This window comes from Panicum virgatum, chromosome 4K (assembly GCF_016808335.1).
Source record: "Panicum virgatum strain AP13 chromosome 4K, P.virgatum_v5, whole genome shotgun sequence".
Classification (NCBI taxonomy): Eukaryota; Viridiplantae; Streptophyta; class Magnoliopsida; order Poales; family Poaceae; genus Panicum; species Panicum virgatum.
The window spans coordinates 6,179,022-6,203,471 of NC_053139.1; the positions used below are offsets into that span (position 1 = coordinate 6,179,022).

The 24,450-nt window shown below is 46.4% G+C and overlaps 4 protein-coding genes across 9 annotated transcripts; 3 read left to right on the plus strand and 1 right to left on the minus strand.

Moving 5' to 3' along the window:
* Nucleotides 1–3,227: 3,227 nt before the first annotated feature.
* Nucleotides 3,228–4,272, plus strand: LOC120701817 (probable 2-oxoglutarate-dependent dioxygenase ANS). Its single transcript, XM_039985632.1, has 3 exons — nt 3,228–3,493; nt 3,630–3,684; nt 3,995–4,272. The coding sequence occupies exons 1-3, from the start codon at nt 3,228–3,230 to the stop codon at nt 4,235–4,237; spliced, it is 564 nt and encodes a 187-aa protein (XP_039841566.1). The 3' UTR covers nt 4,238–4,272.
* A 468-nt stretch (nt 4,273–4,740) lies between these two features.
* LOC120702792 (codeine O-demethylase-like) lies at nt 4,741–7,676 on the minus strand. 2 transcript variants are annotated; one of them, XM_039986735.1, is made up of 5 exons: nt 7,355–7,676; nt 6,985–7,244; nt 6,430–6,775; nt 6,065–6,317; nt 4,741–5,539 (listed from the first exon to the last, which is right to left on the minus strand). In XM_039986735.1, the coding sequence occupies exons 1-4, from the start codon at nt 7,592–7,594 to the stop codon at nt 6,066–6,068; spliced, it is 1,098 nt and encodes a 365-aa protein (XP_039842669.1). In that variant the 5' UTR covers nt 7,595–7,676; the 3' UTR covers nt 4,741–5,539; nt 6,065. The 2 variants fall into 2 exon arrangements, with proteins under 2 accessions (XP_039842669.1, XP_039842668.1); XM_039986734.1 differs by having other exon boundaries at nt 6,020–6,317; nt 7,355–7,675.
* Nucleotides 7,677–12,578: 4,902 nt separating this feature from the next.
* On the plus strand, nt 12,579–21,638 carry LOC120702793 (G-type lectin S-receptor-like serine/threonine-protein kinase At1g11330). Of its 5 annotated transcripts, XM_039986740.1 has the most exons (10): nt 12,814–13,077; nt 13,171–13,255; nt 14,254–16,392; nt 16,811–16,860; nt 17,598–17,665; nt 18,174–18,274; nt 18,984–19,254; nt 19,394–19,697; nt 19,842–19,986; nt 20,766–21,638. In XM_039986740.1, the coding sequence occupies exons 3-10, from the start codon at nt 15,961–15,963 to the stop codon at nt 21,426–21,428; spliced, it is 2,034 nt and encodes a 677-aa protein (XP_039842674.1). In that variant the 5' UTR covers nt 12,814–13,077; nt 13,171–13,255; nt 14,254–15,960; the 3' UTR covers nt 21,429–21,638. The 5 variants fall into 5 exon arrangements, with proteins under 5 accessions (XP_039842670.1, XP_039842672.1, XP_039842671.1 ...); XM_039986736.1 differs by lacking the exons at nt 12,814–13,077; nt 13,171–13,255 and adding an exon at nt 12,579–12,727 and having other exon boundaries at nt 15,951–16,392; nt 17,586–17,665; XM_039986738.1 differs by lacking the exons at nt 12,814–13,077; nt 13,171–13,255 and adding an exon at nt 12,616–12,727 and having other exon boundaries at nt 15,955–16,392; nt 17,586–17,665.
* A 1,091-nt stretch (nt 21,639–22,729) lies between these two features.
* Nucleotides 22,730–24,229, plus strand: LOC120702795 (transmembrane protein 45A-like). The gene is made up of 2 exons (XM_039986741.1): nt 22,730–23,333; nt 23,481–24,229. Exons 1-2 carry the CDS (start codon nt 22,771–22,773, stop codon nt 24,025–24,027), a joined length of 1,110 nt encoding a protein of 369 aa, XP_039842675.1. The 5' UTR covers nt 22,730–22,770; the 3' UTR covers nt 24,028–24,229.
* The last annotated feature ends 221 nt before the right edge of the window (nt 24,230–24,450 follow it).

Genomic DNA, 24,450 nt, shown 5'->3' on the forward strand with positions numbered 1-24,450 from the left:
CAACCCTAACAAGGTGGCAAAGCATCCACCCGATTAACCAACAACGACAGCAAAGCATCCGCCCTAAGGGAACTCCAGCCAATGACGGCAGCGGCAAAGCATCCGCCTAAAGAGTAGCACAGCGGCAAAGCATCCGCAACTGAAGACCAACGCGACCTTGACGATGCAAAGAAAGCTAAGCGAGGACAGGCGCAGAAGTGAAACGTCTTCGAGAAGAGCCATTGACCACCACCGGTAAGAGCTTCCAAGACGATGCCTTCAAGAAGAGAGCGACACAAAAAAGCGCCGCCATCGTCCGACCAACATGATCTATGTTTTCACCTGGACATCTCACCGAAGAGGTGGGGAAAGGGGAGGAGAGTGACGCCTTCAATAAGGTAAGCGGCACCCTCAGGCGCCACCATCACCAGCTCGCAAGCGAACCAAGGCTTTCGCCTTCACCCCAAACCCAACCCGAAGCCGAGGACAGTAGACGCCGCCACGCAGGGACCAGGTTGACGCGGCGCAGGGGAACACACCAGCACCACAACCAAGCCGAGCAGTGGGGGCAACCAACCAGACGGGGAAAAGGACATCGGCCGCCCCAAGACGGAGGCCGACCGCCGGTAGCCCATCCCCACACCAGACGAGGCCCGCAGGAAGGGCGGCGGCGCGGCCGCAGCCCCCCAGCCACCACGGGGCGGCGGCACGAGAGGGGGCCCGGCCCGAGCCAGCAGCGGCGCGGCAGCAGCCCTCCGACCACCACGAGCCGGCGGCGACGGCCGAGGACCCCCAGACCCCGAGCGGCAGCGGCGCGGCAAGGGCGGCACCCCTCCAACCGAGCCCCCACCTGGGTCCGTCGGCGAGTCCGGCCAGCGGCGGGCTCGGATCTGGCGAGGAGGCCCCGGCGGCAGAGGAGAAGCGGCGAGGATGCAGACCCGAGCGGCAGCGGCTAGGGCGGTCGCCCCTCCAACCGCTCCGGCGGCGGAGCCGCGCCCCCACTCGGGAGACGGCGGAACTGGCCACAGGGGGCCCGGATCCGGCGAGGAGGCGGCCGGATACGGCGGCGGCAGCCGGCTGCGGCGAAGAAATGGCGAGGATGCAGACCGGGGGGAGGAGGGACATAGGGGGGAGAGAGAGAGGAGAGGACGAGGGGGGGCTGGGCGACTTCGCGTAGCCGCGGGCCGCCGCCGCCGGCGGCGGCGGCGGCCATTGGAGGCGGTTAGGCAGGGGGAGGCGGACGGCGGTGCGATGTGCCCCCTGTGTCGCCCGAGAGAACGACGCGCGCGGGGGGGGCTACATTCGCAATTAACCTTTTGTCTTAAGTGAAACTTGTTTAACTCTGATCGATTTTCTGTATTAGTAAATCCAAAAGGATGAACATAACGAGCGACGGGTCGCGCTGGGTGAGAGCGCGCGACCCGTCGCTGTCGGGAGAGTAGCGGTGGTGTGTTGTCCAAAGGAAGTGGGGCTCATGTATTTTTTTAGGAAAAAATGATTTATCTCCACCATATGATCTCCGTTTTTGAAACCGTTTGCACCATTGCGTTCTGTGCGACGAGGGGAATAAAACTAGATCCCACTTGCATATATTTTGATGATGTTTTTTACTCATACCAAGTTGCTATATGTTATCACATAAGTTGCCAGGTGTCTACACATAACTTGTCACACTTGTAAAGTAAGAGTTGCAATAAAAAATAGCATTTTTTGTAAGTTGTCAAGAAAAAAATTAATTTACCATGAAATCATACTTTGTTATGCACAGGAGTTGTCACAAAGACCAGAAAAAGTGTCATGCACACGAGTTGCCAAAAAAATCTTATACTAAGTTGCCACACTTGTAATATAGAAGTTGTCAGAAAACAGGAGGTGTCTTAGACATAAGTTGCCACACATATAACACATATGTTGCCATAAACACAGAAGGGTGTCGTAAACATAAGTTATTACACATGTAACACATAATTTGCCACACAATACAAAAGAATGTCCTACACATAAGTTGTCACAAGAGTTGTTGGTGGACACTCTGCTTTTATGACAAACTCATATAAATAAAATGTTATTTTTATGGCAACTTGTATATTAGAAGTGTGACAACCTATGTATACAATACTGTACAACTTATGTTATAGAATATAACAATTTGACAGTATTGCAAAACATCATCGAAACATATGTAAGTGGGATCTAGTTTTGTTCGGCTCGTCGAGTAGAACACTGTGGTGCAATCGGTTCTCAAAACGGAGCTCATATGAGTGAGATAAAATATTTTTTAGAGAGAAAAAGAGATGGCCCCGTGGGCTGGTTGCTGGGCCGCGGCGCGCGCTATTGATAGCTGGCGTGACCAATCGTTTAATAAACTTTATATTTTTTTAATCTCAAATAATATAAAAGTAGATGGGCCACGGTAGCTCAATTTTATCCGACGAGAGAATGCAGCAGGCCGCGTCAGGCCGCGCGGGGTCGCGCGCTCCCACGTGAAAGCGACAAGTCGTCCTATAGCTTTTTCCAATCCAAAACAGTTCCACTTATGAATTAGTAGGTATTTGTAGGGCCCTTCCACACGAGCACATGCTCAACTGCAAGAATCAAAGTTCGAATCCTTGGCGCGAGAGGGACAAGAGTCCCGGGCTTAGTAGCGGGCTTAGTAGTGATGAAGTAAGATTACTTTCCTACCTCAGCCACGGTCGCGAAAAAAAAAATACTTTCCTGTCTCAATCATCAACGAGAGGCTCGCGCCTTCCAATCAACTGCCCACGCTGTCCAAAACCAGATCATGTCTTCGGCGTCAAGCCTCGCTCGATCTGACAGTGGTGATCTTACCATCGTCCTCGTGTTGGCCGTTGTTGATCATCTATCATTGGTGACTTGATCGACATACATATCGATTAAAAAAAATCCAAAGTACCAGCACTGTTTAATTGTTTATATATATCTGTAAAGTGATTTCACATGTGCTTCGTGCTACAGTTCCAAATCATCTGCACTTCAAAGAGTAAATCTCTCTTTTCTTTTTTGGAAAAGGGAAACTTCTCTTGATGCATAGTTCAGACGTTCAGTTGGTTCCTACCCCTCGACTTAAAGAAATCTGGGAGAGGGACGCGTAGCACATAGGCAAGCGTCCTTGGTCCTTGTGAACTATATTTGCAGATCCCGAGTACTTTACCTGATGCACGGTAAGTTTCTGAGTTTCCAACAATAAGGCCGACTCGAAGCGCCGAGATGGCCGAGGACGAGGAGGCATGGAGCGTATTTCGAGAGAATTTTTTCACCTGCCACTCGAGGAGAAGCAGAGATGCAGCAACCTGGTAGACGGCAAGCGTTTCCAGGTGGAAGGCTACGGAAATGACCAGGTAAAAGCCCAGGATCAGATCCTGGACTGGTCTGATCGACTCAACCTCAAGGTTGAACCGCGGGACGAGAGAAATCTCGCCAAATGGCCCAGACATCCTGAACGTTTCATGTCAGTTTGCAATCTTTGGAGATTTTTCTTCCTTTCTTTCCTTTGGTTGTGAATTTGAGCACTACTGAATTGCTGTACTAATTAAAACAATGGAATTTGAGGCTTTTCTGCAGGGATGCTCTACTCGAGTACACGTCGAAAAGCAAGAAAATAAAGTGCATCCTTCTTCGGCGATGGCCAGGCTTCTGCAGCTTGACGACGATTACTTCCTCAACCAGTTCAGCAACAGGGCACCTGTAACTGTTAGGATCAATTAACCACTACCTCCTCTGTCCGAGACCCCGATCTTGTCCTCGGCTTCAAGCCTCACTCGGACGACGGTGTCCTCGCAACTCTTCTCGTCGACAACGATCTTTGCGCACTGCAGGTTCTTAGAGATGGCATGTGGACATGGGGTACAACGTTCCAACTAAGCCCCATACCTTGCTGGTCAACGTAGGAGACTTCATGGAGGTATATTTTCATTCTTTTACTTGAGAGTTACGTTCAAGAAGGCCCGGTTCCTATAATTGTTGAATGAACAGACATTCTTTTCCCCTGACGCAGGTAATGAGCAATGAGATCTTCAAGAGCCCAGTGCACAGGGTTGTGGCAAATGCTGCCAAAGAGAGGATCTCACTGGCCATGTTCTACGGCCTTGATCCCGAACACGAGATTGAACCAGCGGCTGATCTGTTACATGACAAGCAGCCGGCCTTATACAAGAAAGTGAAAACCAAGGACTACATGGCTGGGTTCTATGAACATTTTGCCCGAGGCACCAGAGTCATCGATTCTGTGAAGATCTAAGCCAGACATGATCGATCCTCGACCGTTTCGTTGTGACAGGGCCGAGTTGCTAATGCAGATTTTCCGTTTTCACGTCTCTGAATGTGTCATTTTAGATTCAGGATTGGTTTTAGTATTCTTGCGTGAACATGCGGTGCTTGCTTGCTACAGTATTAGTATAGGTAATAATGGGGCGCCGCTCGGGGTCACCCGCATGACCCGAGCACACCTGTCACGGTCAGCGCCCCCCCTCCAGATTCTGTGTTTTAGGTCTAAATCGGCCCAACAAACCGGCCCATATGTGTAATCCAAATATATTTGTTACGGAATAACTTTTTGTTGCAGAACAATTTTAAATTGTTTCATCAATAAAAAAATTTGTTCCGCCTTGAGTGATTATTTGACTGTCAGTCACGCATATGACTCTTAACATTTGCGGTAATAATGTGGACTGTTTTAATCCGGATCTGATGAGAAGGATGAAGTCGGAACCATTTTCGTAATCCGAAAAAGGGCTCCACTTGTTTTTTTAGGGGAATCACCAAACTTTATTGATTGATGACTCTAGAGATAGAATTACAAATGCCTTCAAGCGGTGACAGCAACCACACCTTTCTACCTATCTCACAATAGACTGAACTTCTAGCTAAAACATGAGCGTCTACATTAGAAGCTCGACCTTCATGAACAAATTCTGAAGAAACAAAAGCTCCGGCACTGGCATTGATCTCCTGGACAATGTGTCCATAGGCTCCCGTGCTCCCGCCCTTGATGTTCCTCACCACATTGAAGTTATCGCAAGATAATATGAACCTTCTGACTGCAAGGTCGCTAGAAAGAGCAAGTCCCTCCCTGCAAGCTATTGCCTCCATCGATTCCGAGTCTGTAATGCCCTGGATAATCAGCACTGATGCTCCTTGAAAATTTCCTACTCCATCCCTCGCTATTGCCGCAGCGACTGCTCTACCAGTATTTTTAGAGAGAGCTGCGTCCACATTTATCTTCGTCACACCTTCTGGTGTAGGGATCCACCTAGGCTGTTGCTGCTTTAGTCCTCTAGCTGCTGCTTGAACCGGTTTGATGAGGTCAAGTTCAGCTATATACCTTTCAATAAAACAGTGTGTGGACAACGGACTTTGAAACGAGTTCTCATGAAGCACTTTCCTCCGTACATACCAGATTGCCCACAAGGTTACGGCAACTCTAATCAGATCAGTAATCGGTATTGTTTCCGTAGCTTCTGCCCACCAAGCATGGGCATCAGTCTCTTGGATGCTATACAAATGCTCCACCAATTCTGCTCGCTCCAGTGCCCACACACACCTAGCCAAATTACACTCGATCAAGGGTTTCTTCCATTGGACCATTTGTCACCAATTTGGGCCTCGCTGCTATTCTATATATGGGTTGAGTGTAACTGATAACAAGCCCAAAATAGAGAAAAAGACACGGAATAAACAGAACACACAATACTACTGTTCCTATGCTACCCTTAAAAAAATACAAATATATGTTAAACAAACCGCATGCCCGTAATGTCTATAGTTCTTCATACATTTATTTATTTATTTTGTACGGGCACTGTACTACTCCCTCCGTTACAAATTGCTAGTCATTGTTTGACCAAAATTATAGAAAAAAGTTACAAAGTTTTTTCTAGCACCAAATAGATATACTATAAAAGTATATTTAATAAAGAATCTATTGATAATTATTTGATATCTTAAATGTTAGTATTTTATTATATAAATTTGGTCAAATTTGAAATATCTTGACTTTTTTAAGAAAGTTTGAATGACGTACAATTTGAACGGAGGAGTAGTATACATTAACCCAAAGATGCATCACCTTAACCCTGGATCTTTAGCGAGTCGATAACTCTTTCCCTCCTGGAGAAGTACTCATAGTGAGTCGCCACGAAGTCCCCGAACTTAATCTTCCTGTACCTTGCCGGCTGCTGCTTCTCATCCAACAGCTCAGCTATCGGCTCGATCTCCTTCTCGAGGTCCGCGGAGTAGAACATGGCCAGCGACATCCTCTCCTTCTCCGAGTTGGTCACCACCCTGTGCACCGGCCCCCTGAAGATCCCGTTCGACATTATCTGCATCCATCGATGATCGATCGATCACATCAGCAACCAACACGAAACGATCAAGGTTCAAGAACGACTCCAATCTCCGAGGTTCACATCGAGATGGCTGCGCGCTAGCTACCTCCAAGGAGACGCCGACGTTGACGAGCAAGGCGCGGCCGCCGCACACCGGCGGCGGCGGGACGCCGTACCAGGTGCCGTCCCGGAGGACCTGCAGGCCGGCGACGTGCTCGTCCATGAGGAGCAGCGTGAGGACGCAGACGTCGGAGTGCGGCCGGATGCCGAGCACGAGGTCGGGCAGCAGGCAGGCCGGGTAGTAGTTGAACCTGGCGTTCGTGGAGCCCTGCTTGTCGCCGAACTGGTTCAGGATGCACCCGTCGTCGTCGAGCTCCAGCAGCCTGGCCATCGCCCGGAGGATCCCGTCCTTGACTCGCTTGCAGCTCCGCGTGTACTCGCGCAGCAGACCCCTGCAGAAACACGTATAGCTCGATCGATGACCAGCAGCTCAGCTAAACCAGGTTCGGCTTCAAGAAATGAAAAGCAATTTGGTTCAGCAGGAATTGTTCGCCTTCAGGAAAGTAATTTGGTTCGGGGAATTGTTCGGCTTCAGGAAAGTAATTTATTGGTTCTGATTTCTGAAATTCAGAGACATGAGTAATGTTTGGCAGGTTATTACCTGAAAGATTCAGGGTGGCCGGGCCAGCGGTCGAGGTTCCTCTCGTCTTCGGGCTCAACACGAAGGTGCAATCGGTCGGACCAGTCGAGGACCTGATCCTGGGATTTCACCGGGTCGTTCCCGTACCCTTCTAGCTGCCACTGCTTCCCTTCGATCAGGTTGCTGTACGCTTGCTTCTCCTGGAGCGGCTTCCGGAAGAACTCCCGCGACGCGGCTATCAGGGCGTCCATCAGAGAGGCCTCGATCCCATGGTCAGTAACCTGGACAGAAGAGCAAGTACTCCACGGAGCTGAACTTCAGAAGAAGCTAAATTGATTGAGTTCTGACGAGCAACTCGATCAAGAACGAAGCTGAAACTGGAAAGGCTCACCAGGAAGAAGCCCCAGCTCTGCAGCGCCGAGCGCAGCTTGGCGGCTTCCTCGCCGGCGCCGCCGTCGGACGCCAGCAGCCGGCGGAGATCGATGGTCGGGACGGGCTCCGGCATCTCCGCCCCGGCCAGCTGGTCGCCGAGGCGTTCCTGCTCCGGCACCAGGTACCGGCTCGGCGGCTCCTGCACGTTGGCCGCCAGCTCTTGCACTGCGCTCGGCACCCTCCATGGTTCATCAGCCATTATTGGGGTTCTTTAGGCTGTTTCTTGGCTATATGTTCTGTATGTCTCGTCAATTGTTTCGATCACTTATAGGACGCCTGCCGCCTCTCTTGCGCCTCGGTCTCGTCATATTGTAGTGTTGATTCTTGACCCCACACGGCCACACCTGATGAATCAATTGGCCTGCACCTATCTCTGTCGGTGCTAGTGCTAATAGCAAGTTGCCATCGTCCTTGTCAGCATCGCAAGCTCAAAAAAAGAAACCAGACACCAGGCACTAGTAGCACTGACAATATAGAAAGACAAAAAGGAGAAACGACACATATCATTGGGAAATAAGGAGTTAAAATGGAAAAGGAAACCTAACAAAAGAAAAGGGAAATTTGTGGTCGATGCGCTCATGAAAAGAATAACTCTATTAGGAGCGGTCACTCGGTCACTGAAATATGGTAACATGCCTTGTTGCCGCCACCAGTTTGTCGTTGCTCTGTAGAATGCTGCTCTACGCCTCTACCTTTTTGTTCAGTGGTTGGGAGAAAAGTTGTCTCAATGACAAACTAGCCAAAGAACATGTTCCATCACGTTAAAATATTGTTTCAAAATGGAAAAATCTATCCAGCGACGTGTTGCTCTCCAGGGGAGCGCGCGACCCGTATGACCCGTTGAGGCCCTTTAGGATGAGAGTGGGCTGTTGTGGTCCACCTATATTTTTGAGTTGTTTGATCTTAAAAAATGTAATAATTTTTTTGGTTAGTCCGATTTCAAATCCGTTTGCACCATTATATTATTCTCGATAAGATCTACAAATCTAGACCCATCAAGCATATGTTTTGAAATATTTTTTTTACAAACTGATAACTTATTTGAATGTGCAGTTGTTATTTACGTGTTAAGTGTGTAGCAATTTATGTGTGAACCAGACAATAAATTATGTACACAAATTGCTATGAAAATTGATTTTACTGTCCATATTTATTTACCTCTATGAAGTATCTACATAAGTCACTATAATATCTCTATACAAGTTGTTAACATATATACTATATGATATTATCTATACACAGTTGTAACGAACATGGCACCATTTATACCATTTCGAGTGATTTTGGTGATTGTATGACAACACAATCAATGGGACTAATGGTTTTGTTAAGTGAATATTTCTAGATCCCAGGGATGAAGTAAAAAGGCCATGCAAAGCAAAACACGAAGAAAGTACTCAAAGAAACGCTGAATTGGACGAGTTCTACTGAAATCAGTAGCACCGGAAGAACCGATGCCTATAGCATCGGTGCATCCGATGGTTGTCGGAAAATCCGACGCCCTGGCTTTGCCACAAGTCTGTGCGCCTCTGGAGATCAAGTGAAGAAAGAAGTGAAGCACCGGATGAACCGATGGTAAGAGAGGCATCGGTGCATTCAATGTACTTTGTTCCAGAGACATTGTCAAGCGTACAACAACTAAGCCTTCAACACCGGATGAACCGATGCCCCATCGGAACAAGCGTCGGTGTAATGATGTCAGCAAGGAGCAACGGCTATCTGCAGATCAAGTGTCACCGGAAGGACCGATGCCTAAGCATCGGTTGAACCGATGGTCCCTGAAGGTGCTGCGGCCGTGTGAGAGAAGCCAACGGCTAGTTCAGAACGCAGAGTGACCGTAAGAACCGATGCACTATGCACCGGATGTTCCGATACCTACGCAGAAAGCTGCTAACGGCTACAAACGGCTAGTTCGACTTGGAGGCCTATATATGAGCTCCCCAGGCCATTTGAAGTTTGCTGGAGTCCCAAGGCATCTCATACACATCCAAGAACGCCTCTAAGCCATCCAAGAGCATATAGATCAAATTTTTAGTCCTTAGTACAAACTTTGTGAGTGTTAGTGCAAGGTTAGCTCTTGAGTGAGTGATCAAGCAAGGTTTAGATCCTTGTGCTGTGGTTCTAGAGTGAACCATTCTTGTATCTTGGTGCGCCGGCCATCCTTGGAGTTTTGGTGGCTCGTCGGCAAGTCAACGACCCTCCGGCTTGGTGTGGAGCGGCGTCGACGACATTGTGCGGAGGACGGAGACCCCTCCTTCATGGGCAATCTCCCTTAGTGAAGATAGGATCAAGGTGACCGTGATTGTGTTCACGGAAGAAACCTGATTGACGGGAAACGATACTCTTCATGAGTGCTTCAACAACGTGGACGTAGGGGCGCCTTTGTGGCAATCCGAACCACGGGATAAATCCTCGTGTCGAGAGTTCACTTCCTCTCATCCCTCTATTTAAGCTTCCGCATTTCATATTGTAATTTGTGTGCCTTTATTTTCTTAGTGTAGTATCTTGATAGGATTGGCTATAGGTTGCAAAACTCTTTTGGGATGAGAGTTTCACACTAAGGTGAACCGTAGTTGCACATCTAGATAGCTTTTTTTAGTTTAAGTTTTGTGCAAACTAGTTGGAGCCATAGGTTAAGGTTTTTAGAGTGCCTAATTCACCCCCTCCCCCTCTTAGGCTAGAGCACCCGATCGCTTTCAATAGTTTATTACCCAATTTTTACAAGTTGATACATTTGTTTAAAGTTGTCACTAGAAATAAAATAGACATATAACATAAGTTGCTATATAGTATAAGTTTGATGTGTTGCATCTCTGTACATTGCTAAGTTGTATCAATAGAAGACCATCTAGTAAATTGTACATAAAATTTATGCATAAGTTGCTGCATAGTTGTACATAAGTTACTACTTGCAATTAATATAACTGGACTGGTGCATAAAATAATTTCAAAACATATCAAATATGGATCTTGTTTCGTATAGATTTTATTCCGAGAAACATAATGGTGCAAACGGATTTTAAAATGGACACTGGATAAGAGAGTAATGATCATTTTAAGAAAATATATATGTTTTCTTTGGTCATGTTATTTGTGAATGCCACGTCAACCATGCATGTGAGACATGCTAGTAGGGGATAGGGTGCACTTCCGCTTTTCTCAGTTTTGGACAGCTGGTGTAATATATCGTTACGTGCATACACAGCTGGTTGGAAGGGTCGCGCTATGGGTTTTGTCGCGATCCGTCGCGCGATATCCCGATCCTTTCAAAATATTGTTTCAAACTAGCAAAATGTTCTAGCAACAAAAAAAAATCTTATTTTAGCAACAGATTCAACTAGATCACATATGTGGGCCGGTTTTAGGCCCAACCGCGCACAAGAGCAGCCGCGCGAAGGCGTGTTTTTTTTTATTTTTATATTTTTCAAAATCGTTTTTTACAGAAATATATTTTCAGTTTTATAATTTATAGTTTTGTACCCCTACCGCCCGGCTGCGGGGCGGCCGGCCCCCTGCCGGGCGGTAGGGACATCAATGTAAATAAAATTTATATTTATTCACATTTTGTCCCCTGGGGGAGCCTGCGCCGCCCACTGGTGGGGCGGTAGGCGGGTACCTGCCGCCCGGCAGGGGGGCGACAGGCTCCCCCCCTCTATATAAAAGGGATGAGCTCCTCCTCCCCCTCATTTTCTTCCCACGACATCCAGAGAAGGGGAGGGAGAAAGGAGGGGTGAGGGAGGGAGTTGCATCGGCGAAGCCCTGCCGGATTTTGGATCCGAACCGCAGGTAATAAATATTTCTCAACTTTCTTATTCTATATTTTTGTATGTTTAATTCTATAATTAGTGTATGCAGCACTAATGATATTTTAGCGATTTAGGTACTGTTTTTATTATAATTTACGTAGAATTAGGATTAGTTTTTAGAAAACCATTTAGGTTTATTGATTAGTTGTTTAATGCGAGAAAAAATTTTAAAAAATGCTCAGAAATTGTAGAAAATGCTAGAAAAGTATATGAAAAATTCAGATAAATTGTAGAAAATGTTAGAAAAATTTATTTATAAAAATTTATTGTACAAAAATTGTAGGAAATGCTAGAAAAGTTTATGAAAATTTCAAATAAATTGTAGAAAATACAGAAAACTTATATTTTTTGTGTTAGGTATGGCCGAAGATACGCCAGCTATACTTGACCAAGTCATAGACTCGTCGCACCGATCCGTCATAGACTCGTCGCACCGGTCCTTCCTTCCCGGCAGGGGGCGGCAGGCTCCCCCAGGTGCCAAAATGCGAATAAATGTAAATTTTATTTACATTGGGTCCCTACCGCCCGGTAGGAGGGCGGCAGGGTGCCGGCCGCCCCGCAGCCGGGCGGTAGGGGTACAAAACTGTAAATTATAAAATTGAAAATATATTTCTGTAAAAAATAATTTTGAAAAATATAAAAATAAAAAAACGCCGCGAAGGCCATCGAGGGGCCGGTGGGTGGGACACCGGACACATTCCATGCCGGTGTAATTTAATGGTCGTTACGTGGTAGCAGCGGCGACATTCCTTAGGGCAAAACACAGCGCTGAGGTATGTTGCAGGAAGTTAAAAGTTAATGTTCTACTATTTCTTTGGTCACCTGAAGTCGAATGAGCTGCCCACCCTATGACGTGGCACACTCATAACCATCCAATCAGTATTGGAGGGTTGAGATTAATCCATGTCACCTGAGGACCAATGTGACGCAACCTCAATCTCAGTCCTCCGTTGCTGATTCAATAGCTGTGAGTACATATGGGCACATAACATTATGCTCACAAAGTACCTTACAAAAAAATTAACAGTACATCCAAACAAAAGCGATGCATCTAAGTTGAAATTTAAGATATTTGATAAATAGATAAATAGCGATGGTTAAAAGCAAACCAGAGATCAAGACGATACAGCCAAATTTCTTCGACCGATTACCATCTTTGATCGAGTCTTCATCATCTTCGACCAAAATTCTTCCATGGGCTTCCTTTTCTTCCGCTGATTTCCATATTTTGCTCCTTGCAAAATTCTAGTGTCAACGGTATGCAAAGCGCGTCCTTTGTCCATTGTTTTAAATGCTGTCGCTGTATCAAGTTTCCAAACGGATGGGTAGTTTGGGTGAAGATGTGACTATCATTTTAAACAGAGTTCAAAGCGCGTCCTTTGTCTCTAGTGATGATTGTTTCTATGTAGTAGCATTAAGTACCACCTCCAGTGTCTTGGTGGGTAGCTCGTCCTCATCGTTAGAGCAGAGCTGCTGCCGAGCGACCATTCCCTGACAAGCTAGCGAGCTCTAGGTGGAAGCTTGAGGTAAGAAGTTGAGCGGTCTGAATTTGCTCATCGTTTCACATCTGTCAAGGGCTGTGTAACACCCCAAATATTTTACCTGGGTGTAGGGCCCAGCTGTCATCTCCTCTTCCTTCTCCCGTGCTTATCCTCGCTCCCGAAGCCTCCCGAACCGGCCAGCTCACTTCCGTGCTCAAGTCGCCCACGCCTCTCCCTCTCCCTCTCGTGCGTGTGCTGAGCCATGGCTGCCACGGCCACGAGCCGAGCTCGCCCCTGCCGGAGCCCCATGTCCCCCAAACCCTAGCCCCCTTCCTCCATTGCTGCCGCCACCCCAAGCTCCGCTTGCCGCCGGCCGCCGTCGATTGCCTCCTCCGGTGAGTCTCGCTCCGATTCGTCGCTCCAACGGCTTCCTCTCACCCTCCTCCATCGATTTGGGCCTTCACCCATCCTCCTCCCCCTCCCTGCAGGTGCCCCGCTGGAGCTCTCCTATCGGCGCTGCCTGTTCTTGTTGCGCCGTCCCCTCCGCCGCCGTTCCTGCAGTCTGTGTCGCCGGTGAGGTTCGCCGGCTACTCCCCTCCCTTGTGCGTGTGCCTGTGATCCTAAAGCTCCTCTACTTGTGCTGCTACGCTGAAGCACGGCCGCTTGCTGGTCACCTGCGTGCGTGTTCTGTGGAGAAGAGAAGATGAACAGTAGAAGCTAATAACAATCCTTATTGTACTTGTGTGTGTTTGAGTTTGCAAAAATCATAGAAAAATAAATATAGATCCAAAAATAGTGAAACTTGTTTTGTTAGTTTCCTCTTGCTTAGATCTACTTGAGAAAAATGTTGTTTTGCATGTTACTTTGCTGTAGATTTACTTATGCTTTAATGTTGAAAAAGTGAGATAAATGCTTAGTTAGTTGTGTACTGTTCTAAAAATGTCAAACCAAATTTTGCTAGACTCCTTGTGAAGTGTAGTTTCCAGTGGTACAACTTGCTCATATGTTTGCCTGCTATTTGTTAAGGTTTTAGTGTGTTTTCATGCTTGCTGTCTGAAATGTTGTTTTTTGCATAACTTTTTGCAGAAGAACGATAAAATGGTGAAACCAATTTTGTTAGTTTTGTTTTCTTGTCTAGCTTCTGTGGTAATTTTCTTAGATTTTTTTCAGTTAAGTTTGCATGCCTTTTCTGAATTTACTTGTATAGGATAGCCGAAACTTGTAACATTAATAGTTAATTCTAGGAAAATGCTTTTGCTGTAAATCCAATTTTCATGAGATCCTTGTAATGTCCTCTGCATGTTCAATTTAATTTGTGATTTATGCTTGTTGTATAAGTTTATTTGCTAATTCTTGATCTAGCTTTTCTGTTCGCGTGTACGATAGTGATTGTTTGTCGTCGCGCGTGTTACGTTTGTGCATCATCGCATATGTGCCATTCATTATGCATGTCTTATCACCCTTGCATAATCTAGGGTATCACACTAATGCATGCATCTCATTTCATGCATAGCATTTCTTGCACAATCATGGCGTCATGCTAATTCTGGCATCTCATTCATGCATTATAGTGACTGAACCGTCGGAGGTCGAACCCGTGGAGCCCACCGAGTCCGTGGAGCCTGAACCCAGAGCCCCGTTCGTGGTCGAGTCGGAAGTTAACCCAGGCAAGCAGCTAAGCATATTCCTTGCACCTACTTAATCTGATTTAGTTTAGCTATCTCACCGGGTAATGTTGGGTTATATATATTATGTATGTATTGCATTTTTATACCTATCTTTATGCATAATCCATCCTTGATTTGTTATTCATATCCTTGGCACTAGTTAGACAGTTAATAACTTAATCTGACTAGATGCTTAGCCCTGCTTAGAATACTCATATTACTTGCTAGAAAGGAATGGTTTGGAGTATCACACTTACCGAGAGTTCTTGATCGCACTGGTTTGGTTTGGTGTCTAGTAAAGTAATAGTACCGAGATTCGAGCGGAATGGTAGGGCCTAGAGAATGAAGTCACATGGGCATAGTCCGCTTGGATCGATTAAGGACCGAGTTGATGCCATCGGCCTTGAGCACCTTTCCGTGCTACCACATATCCAATATAATGGAACGGATGAGCCAATTACCTTCTTTGACTTTATCATTGAGGCCCGGTCCCAGATACGTGGCCATGGGCTATGCAGGGAGGCTTAGCGGGTCCCCGAGTGGACCCATGTGTAGGAATATTTAGAGATGTCCTCGGTGGAACTAAGTCTCCACGCGTAAGCTGGGCGTACCCTCAACGGTCGAGCCATGTTGGGAACGGTTGACGTGAGTACCCCCTTATCCAACTTTGGCCGGTTGGGTGAGTCGCATGGTCCTTGCGTCGTGTGGGTAAAGTAGTACACCCTTGCAAGGATATAATCAATTCGAATTGCCGCGCTCTCGGATATGAGCAAGCTCTTGGTTCGTCGAATTCTTCATAGAGAGTTTCGGTATTGTTGGCTTTGGTATCATATCATGTTGATGATCTTTTATAGTATATTACTCTTTTAATCAACTAAAAGTGTTTGGGGTTTGGGCAAGATTATTTAATTCTGATAGGTGATAGCATAGAGAGCTAATGCTTATGCAATAATTACTTAACCTTAAAGCTTTTACTTGAGCCATTGCATTATCCTTGTCTATTTATTTGCGTAAGTCTTGCGGAGTACCTTTGTACTCAGGGTGCTTCTAACCCTAGTTGCAGGTGAACCCGAAGTGGTGTTCGACCACTTCTACCCCGCCGATTTAGGCGCGGGGGAGGAGTAGGTCGTTGAGGCTGGGATGGTGTCCTTGAGCAAGACATCATCATTGTAGTAAGTTTCTTCGTAATCGAACTCCGTGAGAGCATGTAAATATAATAATCCTTAAGTTTCTGATTAATATGGTTTCCGTGAGCCCAAGGTTTGTAATGAAGTTAGGGTGAACCCACCTATATCAAATTTGTAATAATAAGTGAATAAAATTGCTCTTTGTGGATCATCAGCAATGTATGCGTTGGTATAGCGGTACGTGTGCTTAATCCTGGGCATGTGGCAAACACGTACCGGGACTACCGGGTTTGCTCTCGTTCTGGGTGAAGTGTGTTGATTAAGTGCCTCTAAGGCGTGGATTAGCATGTGGCGTGTCGAGAGACGGACACGTGCTAGCCCTCGTCTTAAAGGATTAATCAATAATTTCACCTAAACCGAGGGTAAATTGGGCGGTTCTCACAGGCTGTATGCTTACTCGGTCTGGAGAGGCAGACAGGCACGGATGGCCGATCCGGTGGCCATCGTGGACAGGATCGTGAAAATCAGGCTCAAGATCAAGGAGGCAGCGGACAAGGCTCACCAGAACGAGGAGGTGTGCAGGGAGATCAGGAAGCGCGTGCTCAGGTTCAGCGCTATCCTGTCGCGGCTGCAGCAGCAGACAGGCATGGCGGACAGCGACCCGGCGATGAGCGGCGCGCTGCAGGACCTGGAGGCGACCCTGGAACGCGCCCTGGAGCTCGTCACGGCCTGCCAGGATCGGAGCATCCTCCGCCGCCTCGTCACGGCGGGGGTCCTGGCCAAGCAGCTGCGCGGGGTCAACGACGACATCTCGAACAAGGTGATGCTGGCGTCCTTCGCCATCAACACCCACACCACCATCATCTTGTTGACTAATCAGGCTGGTGTTCGTCGTCCACCGCCGCGTCAACCAGAGGTACGGCTTACATTTCTTCTTGGGTCTCTGTGACAATCAACAGCTACTGAAACATCCATATAGTTCAGAAAGTTTAGAAGAAATAACAATCTTGTTGGCCCTAGGACTTACACTACATGATGTCAAAGATTGCTTGAGTGCTCTTTGCAAATGCCCAACAAAATTTATTGTTAAGTGCCAAGGGGTTTTCTTCTCTAATTCAGACATTTCCAGAGAGAGGAAACAAATTAGCAACCAAGAGTTTCCGACCAATATTTTGCAATGGAAAAAATCCTAGCCACTAGATAAATAATCCTTGGGGATTGCCTCAGTTTAGCTAAATCAAACTTGGCCATTCGAGAAAATTATAAAGCTCAAAATGTGCTTATTTGTACAAAATTCTGTGTGATGTTTTAAGTGAACTATTATGGTATTTCAGGATACAGGGCTTATGGAGATATCCCATAATCATTCACCTGATGATGCCAGGTAAGATTTATATGCTAATAAGCAAATGTATCCTCTTTTGTTGTGGCACTATATGTTCATTTAAAACTAGGATGATCTTTCGGCTAAATTTTTGGGATGAGTCTATGCTGAATCTGCTAGGAATATTCTTTGTCTGGATGCTAGCTCCCAGACCTCTAGTTCACTAATCAAACACTATGAAAACTGACGGAATGACTCCATCCTTTTCTTTTTCTTTTTTTTGCAAAACGAATGACTCCATCCTAACTCATCCCACCAACCAAACACTATACTAATGTATTTGTTGATGCGGTCATTTGAACAAAAATATATCATAGTATGGATCGATTATATTCAAGCATTATGTAACTGAGAGTTGCGACTAAATTTGCTCCTTAACTAACTTGTTATTTGTTATAGCAGAGGTAGGTAATTTTTAAGAGAACAAAATAGATTCAATGACTGTTATTATCAGTGATAATTAGAATTGAATTTACCGGATTATTGAACGGATGTTACTAATTTTTGTAAGAGTCATTGGGATTTATTTATTTTTCCTAGCGTGTATCAAAGGATTAATATTAATCTTTAATTAGTCATACCAAGATAGTCTAGGTACACTTATAGCACCTTCCTGATTGCATGTTAAAAGTTAACGAGCAAGCAGTTTTAGATCAGACATCTATCTGAGTTTGTTTAGGGTTTTGCGATGTATTAAGGAAAGAAAGTTGATTTTCATTGGATAATGATAATAGCAGGTATCAACAGGATGGTGCGGAAAACGACATAGTAAGCGGAAGTCAGGGGTCGTTTGCTCCCTTAGTAGGTAAGGTCGGATGTTCCTTATTCTTGTCCCAATAATTAGCAAGCACTCTGTCCCAATTTGTTTCCTCGATAGGTTAGTTGCACTACTTCTAAAATTGTGATCATTACTCGTCAAATTGTGAAATATGCATGCACATGGCTAGCTTTGTAGTCTTTTGGGAGGTGCCGTACATAGGCTCATACCAAAAAATTGTGGTATCTATCTACTAAATTTCATATATCTGTTGTTATAATTTGGTGCCTCAACTTGGTACTTCTCAAGACCCTAAAACGCTCACTTGCGCGCATTTTTTTTTTGGCGAAACACAGATGGGCACATAAGTTTCTTTCCGTGCTCCTAATTCCCATCTAAGCATTACCCCATTCATATGCTTACAGATACCCCCCCCCCCCCACACACACACACACAAAAAGGTAGTGCTTTTATATTTTACCATTTTGCTCCTTCATATTGGAAATTCCATTTACATATTTGCTTGTGTACTTCAACTCTACACATGTTTCCACAGGAGCCTTAAGAAAGTTCAGGTTGTCTGAGTTGAAAACCGCTACAGATAGATTTTCAGACGCCAAAGCCATTGGGTCTGGTGGCTCAGTTACTGTCTACAAGGTACCATTATGTTTGATTTGTTAATTTTGTTGGGATGTCAATCTCCTATACCAAGGATACTCCTACTATACAAAATGGTATGCGCATTCTGTCACTAAAGATTGTCACTAGAGTATGAAACATCTGTTTCTAAGGCCCATGCATATGGCTCGATCAGATCCATTTGTAAGGAGCTAATACCATTGTTATATTTTTCATAAAAAAACTTTAATGAAATACTGCATGCGTTTTTTAAGAAGAAAGACCAATGGCAACAATACACAGTTTTTTTTGAAAAAATACTTCTATAATAATATATTGCTAGAGGTGGTTTTAGATAGAGTACTCTCTGGTAATGCTTCCATTTTTTCAATTAATCAAATTTAAAATCCCAATCGACCTCACTTCATAAGGAATTCATTTTATGAATTAAGAAAGGAAATTCAAACAAATAAAGAGAGAGTCGAGGGTAAATTGTATTTATATACCCTATCCTAGGTAATAAAATTCACATTATACATACATACACTCACTCTTGGATTTCTAATTGATTCTTCACAATGGGTCCACCCCTAATTTTTTCCAGTTGGACTAATAAATCATGAACTCTCTTGATGGTAGTTACAATCAATTAGAAATCCAACTAATTGACTCTTCGCAATGGGTCAACCCCGAATCTCTAATTGATTCTTCACAATCGTGCCTGTTGTTGACACTCATCAGTTTTCAGGGAGTACTAAATGATCAGAACGTGGTCGCCATCAAGAAACTTCGTTCGGAGCCTCGCTTAGGTTGGGCACACACTTACAACCAACTTCTTCTTGCTTCCAAGCTTCAGCACAGAAATATAGTGAAAGTTCTAGGATACACCCACGAAGATGAAGATACATCTTTCCTGGCGTGGTTGAGAGGTAGAAAAAGTCGGAACAGAGAAACAAGATATATTTGGGTCGAAGAGTATATGCCAATGGGAAACTTGCACGACATTATTTATAATCAAGGCATGTTTCATTCTCATTGAAGTATCAATCAGTATTCACAGTTAACATCTTGACCAACTTTTCTCTTAATTATTTAACTTTGTCATATACAATTAATTAGTAGTATGTCCCTCATGATATAGTAATTTGTGTTTTGCAGAGCTCCGACCTGATTGGTCCACGCTCATCCGGATAATTGAGGGTGTAGCGCAGGGCGTACATTACCTGCATGAGCATCGCATTCTCCATTTGGATCTGAAACCAGCCAACATCCTCTTGGATTGCCACATGAATCCTAAGATTACGGATTTTGATCTAGCTAGATTGTTGGGTGACAATGATAATGAGAGCACCCACGTTAATCCAAACACTATTGGTATGGATCTTGAGACCACTGATTTTGGACTAATTGAAGCGATGGATGATAAAATGACCACAAACGTCACCGGCATAGCAGGCACATTGTAAGACGCCATCCCACATAAATATATCCGTTCATGAAGTTTTGTCTCTCATCTTTTCTCTCATCTTTTCTTCATTTATTCTCTCATCTTTTCTTCATTTATTTAACTTGCCTAAGTTCTTCCCTTTTTATTTACATCATGCAGTGGTTATCTAGCTCCAGAGTATGTGATAAATGGCACTGTGTCAGCAAAGAGAGATGTGTACGCTTTTGGCATCACACTTCTTGAGACCGTTGGCTGCATCCGCAGCAGATTTAACGGATCGAGAGACCACCCTATAGGTCGATGGGTAAGTATTTACATGCACCACACACTATGTCTATGTTATTTGCACCCTTCATGAATACAAATAAACTAGATTTGCAAGACTAAATATTTCCCACCAATTTGTGTGGGATATAGACTTAAAGAGATTTGCGTCCTTCAAATCCTGCCACTGCACTCCAAGCCATAGCAATTAGGTCTGCCAGCAATCATCGACAATAACCAAAATACAACCATTGGATATTTGGAAAGGTACCAAAGTCTAGATAAGTACTTTTATTATTTTTTAGATCAATTTGGCCTCTAAACTATGTTATTTGGTTCAATTTACCTCCTAATATAATTTATATATTTTTTTATTTCTGCACATACAAATGGAATCATACTTTAGGATTTTGCATGGTTGTAGTGAGCATCACAACATGTCAAAAAATATATTGCAAATTTCTATCATTATTTTTCCTATAATTTCGTATCATAAGGGTTAATTTATTATTAAATATCGTTCTCTATCAAAATAATGATGAAAAATTCTTGACATATTTTTCTAATATATGTTACGATGTCCACTATCGTCCTGCAAAATTTCAACCTGAGACTTCGCTTGTGCATAAATAAATAAATAAGATCAATTTTATTGAGGGGTAAATTTGACCGAATGACTTAGGTTAGGGGTAAATTGAATCAAGAAATACTTTAGAGGGTTATCTGGACATTGGCAATACTCGAGGGAGTAATACAAAAAAAAATTTCCCCTTTATATAATGTGTTTACATAATAGTAGTTGATATGTCTCACACTCAGGCTTGGGAGGCCTGGGAAGATGGTCTATTGGAGGAGGAGTTCGATCCAGAACTGTTTGACGAGTATCAGTTAGGGGAGATTAAAAGGTGCATAGAGGTAGGGCTCCTATGCGCTCAAAGTGATCGGGCGGACCGGCCCAGCATGGCGGATGTTGTTGCGATGCTCAATGCTGAGAAAGAGCTGCCGACCCCAAAGAAACCGGAGTACATCAGACTTGGCAAAGGAAGGCGGTCAGCCAGCTTCAATCTCAGCCAAGGAAGGCGCTCAGCCAGCTCTAGTCTCAGCCAGCAGGCTGAGAGCCGATTAAATCCTTTGCAAAGTCTTGCCTCGTCAGGAAGATCATCATTTACAGTCTTATCAACCGTTGATTTGAGTGACTATAATTATTTCTTGGATGAGACCGAAGAAGATGATTTGATTGGGATGGTAGAACATCAGAGCCAACAGCATGACCTCCAACAGAGGGAGCTGCAGCAACAGCATCGTGAGGATCAACTAAAGAGGTGGGAGGAGGATCTAAATTGGCGTGAGCAGTATCTCAAGAGGCAGGAGGAGGAAGTTCACTTGCGGGAGGTGCAACTTCTGAGGCGGAGGGCGGCTCTCCTTGGTGGTCAAGAGGTGCAGGCCAATAAGAACAGAAAATATCCTCGTTGGACTCAATAAATTTTGCATGAAGAACAGTGAGACATTTAACATACATTGTGTACATTTTTGTTAAAATAATGAACAGAGTATATATACTTAGAAAACTAGTAGCCTGTAATTAGTTATTAGTATGTTATCCGTACACGTTTTGGCCCTCTGATTGTTTGTCGTGATAAACTCCACCATGCTGTTTATTTTTTTAGCAGAAATTCCATGATGTTAAGAGAAGCTAGCTTTAGTTTTTTTAATTACACAATACAACTCAAACGCGCACACTCATCCCTATGAACACAGGTACGTAAACCCTAGTCCTATGAGCATCTTCGAAGATTGAGCCGGCAAATCCTCGAGATTGATGAAGTCATCACTGACGTCTCGCTATCAACGGGAATGTCGCCTACCACTGAATGCACAATGTCATTAAATCCTAAAATATCCGCGCCCACAGAGAGACAAACACAGCACATAAGATACTACTAGACTCCTATAACCACTAGGCTACAGGCTGGCACAGTACTTTTGCAGAACTTACCGTGGGCTCGGAAATCAGTTGAGCTAGATGGGCCATACGGCAGCAGACGTGGGCTGTATTTGACGACATGCGATACTGAGACGTGGGCCATAGGTCGAATCCGAAAGTTCAGCCATCGGCTCGATCTTGTTTTCCCATGGTCCGCAGCCGCGCAGCGTAGAACATCACCACCACAGCGTAGATCCTCTTCACCTCACACACTCGCACAGTCACACGCTAGACAGCGCGTTCTCAGGTAGCTCAGCTCGGTTTCGGGAACAGTCAGCATCATCAGCAAACAGACCCGCCACCAGGTACGAGCACTAGTGCGATCCACTACTGTAGTTTGCAGCCGTGGATAGTTGCAGCGCAAGCCACGACCACGACAGGGCCGACGCCACGTCTACGTGGCCCAACCCGTTTGCTGCCTGTGCATCCCAATTCCCAACAAGTGATTCTGAATGAAAATTTGAAGGATCGGACATTTCTGATCTTCCACGTTGCTGCAGTTCGTTTCTCTCTGCAACAACCGGCATGTGCCAAGTTTTTTCCTCGGTTCACTGTGCTGCGGCTGGTGGCTGGTGATTGATACTGATTTGTTGTGAGAGAAAAATACTACTGGTTGGTTGGTGACTGTTGGCTAGTGCTAATTTAGTATGTGAAAAAAAATACTGTTGTCTGGATGCTGATTTGGTGGTGTGAAAGAAAAGTTATTTGAATTTCCTTGCTCCAGACGGCTACCTGCCACTGCCGTGGCAATGGCTCGCCAGGACTCGAAGCGAGGTGTGGCAGCTTGCTGATTGGCTCTAGGAGGAAGAAGCTACTGGATTTTTATGGTGCCCTGTCTCCATGCATGCTTGGTTGGACCCAGTACCTAACGAAAGCTTTTGCTTTCCTGCCACCAAAAAAACAAACCGCAAAGCTTCTCTCGGTTCCTCGCCGAGATCTATCCCCCGGCGCCCCCAATCTCCCTTCTCCAGGCGCCGGGCGCCGGAGCTCGCCGACGGGGGCAGTGCATTGCCTCCGGCTGATCGACCGATCTGCCCCCGCGCGGCGGCTCCCCGCATTCCCGCGCTCCCGGGAATGGGGTCTTTCAGCGGCCACGTGCTGCCGGGGACGCTGTTCCTGGCGGTGGGCCTGTGGCGGGTCTGGTCCGCCGCGTCGCGCTTCGCCGCCGACCCGCCGGCGTTCCGCGTCCGCGCGTGGAGCCCCCTCCCCAGGGGGCCCCGGCTCCTGGAGCTCTACGTGGTGGCCGGCGGCGCGCTCCTCGACATGTGCCTCGAGCTCGGCGGCGGCGTCCTCGCCGGCCGCGGCGGGGCCGAGTCCGCCAGCCTCATCTACCTCGAGCACGGCGGCATGCTCCTCATGTTCTTCCTCTTCGGCGCGCTCGCCCTCCTCTCCCAGAAAACCAGGTCTGTCGCCACCACCTCTCTCTCTCCAGTCTCCACCAGGGATGCCATTCTCCGGGTAGCCCAAAATTGGTAGAATTTGCTTCAACCTCGTGCCGCCAAAAGTTCAACTGAGGCATCAATTTGGTAGTGGTTGATTTCCTTGCGCAGGTACCTGCCGCTGACGGACGGCGAGCTGTGCCTGGTGGCGGCGGCGGCGTTCACATCGGAGCTCGTGCTCTTCTCCTACCACTCGGGCACCCACATGGGGCTGGAGGGCTACTACCACCACCTCCTCGTCGTCCTCGTCGGCCTCTGCATCCTCGCCACCGTCCTCGGCGCGCTCCTGCCGGCGAGCTTCCCCGCCGACCTCGCCTCCGGCGTGCTCATCGCGCTGCAGGGGCTGTGGTTCTACCAGACGGCGCTCTCGCTGTACGGGCCCATGCTCCCGGCCGGGTGCGCCCGGGACGCCGCCGCCGAGGGCGGCCGCGTGGACTGCCGCAGCCGCGCCGCCGAGGAGCGCGCCGAGCAGCTGGCCAACCTGCAGCTGTTCGGGGCCGTGTTCCTCGCCTTCGTGTACGCGCTCGGGTGCTACGCCGTCGCCGCGGCGAGGCACGGGCACCCGGACATGGCGGCGATGCACGACCAGCACGTAGCCGCCCTCGAGTGCCGCGGCGGCGCCGGTGGCGCCCGTGCCGAGGAGGAGTGCATGATCTAGCGGCAGCCGATGCCATTGTTTCTGCCTCCAGAACTTTTGGTGCCGGTGAGGGTCAGGTATCGGCAGGGAGGATGCTGCGGCTTGCCGTCGGCGGTTCGGGGCCGCGCGGCTCTGTTGGTTCGGTTTTCAAGACTGTTGTCCCTGTTGTGTCGGTTGCGACGAATGGTGTCCGCGTTTCTAGGCCGTGCAGCTATGTTCTTAGGCTGACCACATTGGATGGAGCAAGAACAAATTTGCTCCTTCCTCGTTTCCCACGCCCTCTCTGTCTACAATGCCAAATAGTGCATCTATAGTGTCAAACAGTGTATTTGCTTTTTTATTTGCTCCCTCCACTGTGTACGGTCTTAGAGTAGTAACTGCAGGGCATGGTGTGATTGTGTTCTAGTAGGCGTGTGTCAATTTGTTGTAGGGAAATTTGAAATA

What these genes read in the sequence shown, in the direction of transcription:
- LOC120702792 (XM_039986735.1), bottom strand. Translation starts at nt 7,594, where the DNA reads ATGGCTGATGAACCATGGAGGGTGCCGAGCGCAGTGCAAGAGCTGGCG. An exon ending in AGAGCTGGGGCTTCTTCCTG is followed by an intron (nt 7,245 to 7,354) that starts GTGAGCCTTTCC and finishes TCTTCTGTCCAG; the next exon opens with GTTACTGACCATGGGATCGA. An exon ending in GGCCACCCTGAATCTTTCAG is followed by an intron (nt 6,776 to 6,984) that starts GTAATAACCTGC and finishes GTGTTTCTGCAG; the next exon opens with GGGTCTGCTGCGCGAGTACA.
- LOC120702795 (XM_039986741.1), top strand. Translation starts at nt 22,771, where the DNA reads ATGCATGCTTGGTTGGACCCAGTACCTAACGAAAGCTTTTGCTTTCCT. An exon ending in CTCCTCTCCCAGAAAACCAG is followed by an intron (nt 23,334 to 23,480) that starts GTCTGTCGCCAC and finishes TTCCTTGCGCAG; the next exon opens with GTACCTGCCGCTGACGGACG.
- LOC120701817 (XM_039985632.1), top strand. Translation starts at nt 3,228, where the DNA reads ATGGAGCGTATTTCGAGAGAATTTTTTCACCTGCCACTCGAGGAGAAG. An exon ending in TTCTTCCTTTCTTTCCTTTG is followed by an intron (nt 3,494 to 3,629) that starts GTTGTGAATTTG and finishes GGCGATGGCCAG; the next exon opens with GCTTCTGCAGCTTGACGACG. An exon ending in AGTTCAGCAACAGGGCACCT is followed by an intron (nt 3,685 to 3,994) that starts GTAACTGTTAGG and finishes CCCCTGACGCAG; the next exon opens with GTAATGAGCAATGAGATCTT.
- LOC120702793 (XM_039986736.1), top strand. Translation starts at nt 15,961, where the DNA reads ATGGCCGATCCGGTGGCCATCGTGGACAGGATCGTGAAAATCAGGCTC. An exon ending in GCTCAGTTACTGTCTACAAG is followed by an intron (nt 18,275 to 18,983) that starts GTACCATTATGT and finishes ATCAGTTTTCAG; the next exon opens with GGAGTACTAAATGATCAGAA. An exon ending in ACCACCCTATAGGTCGATGG is followed by an intron (nt 19,987 to 20,765) that starts GTAAGTATTTAC and finishes TCTCACACTCAG; the next exon opens with GCTTGGGAGGCCTGGGAAGA.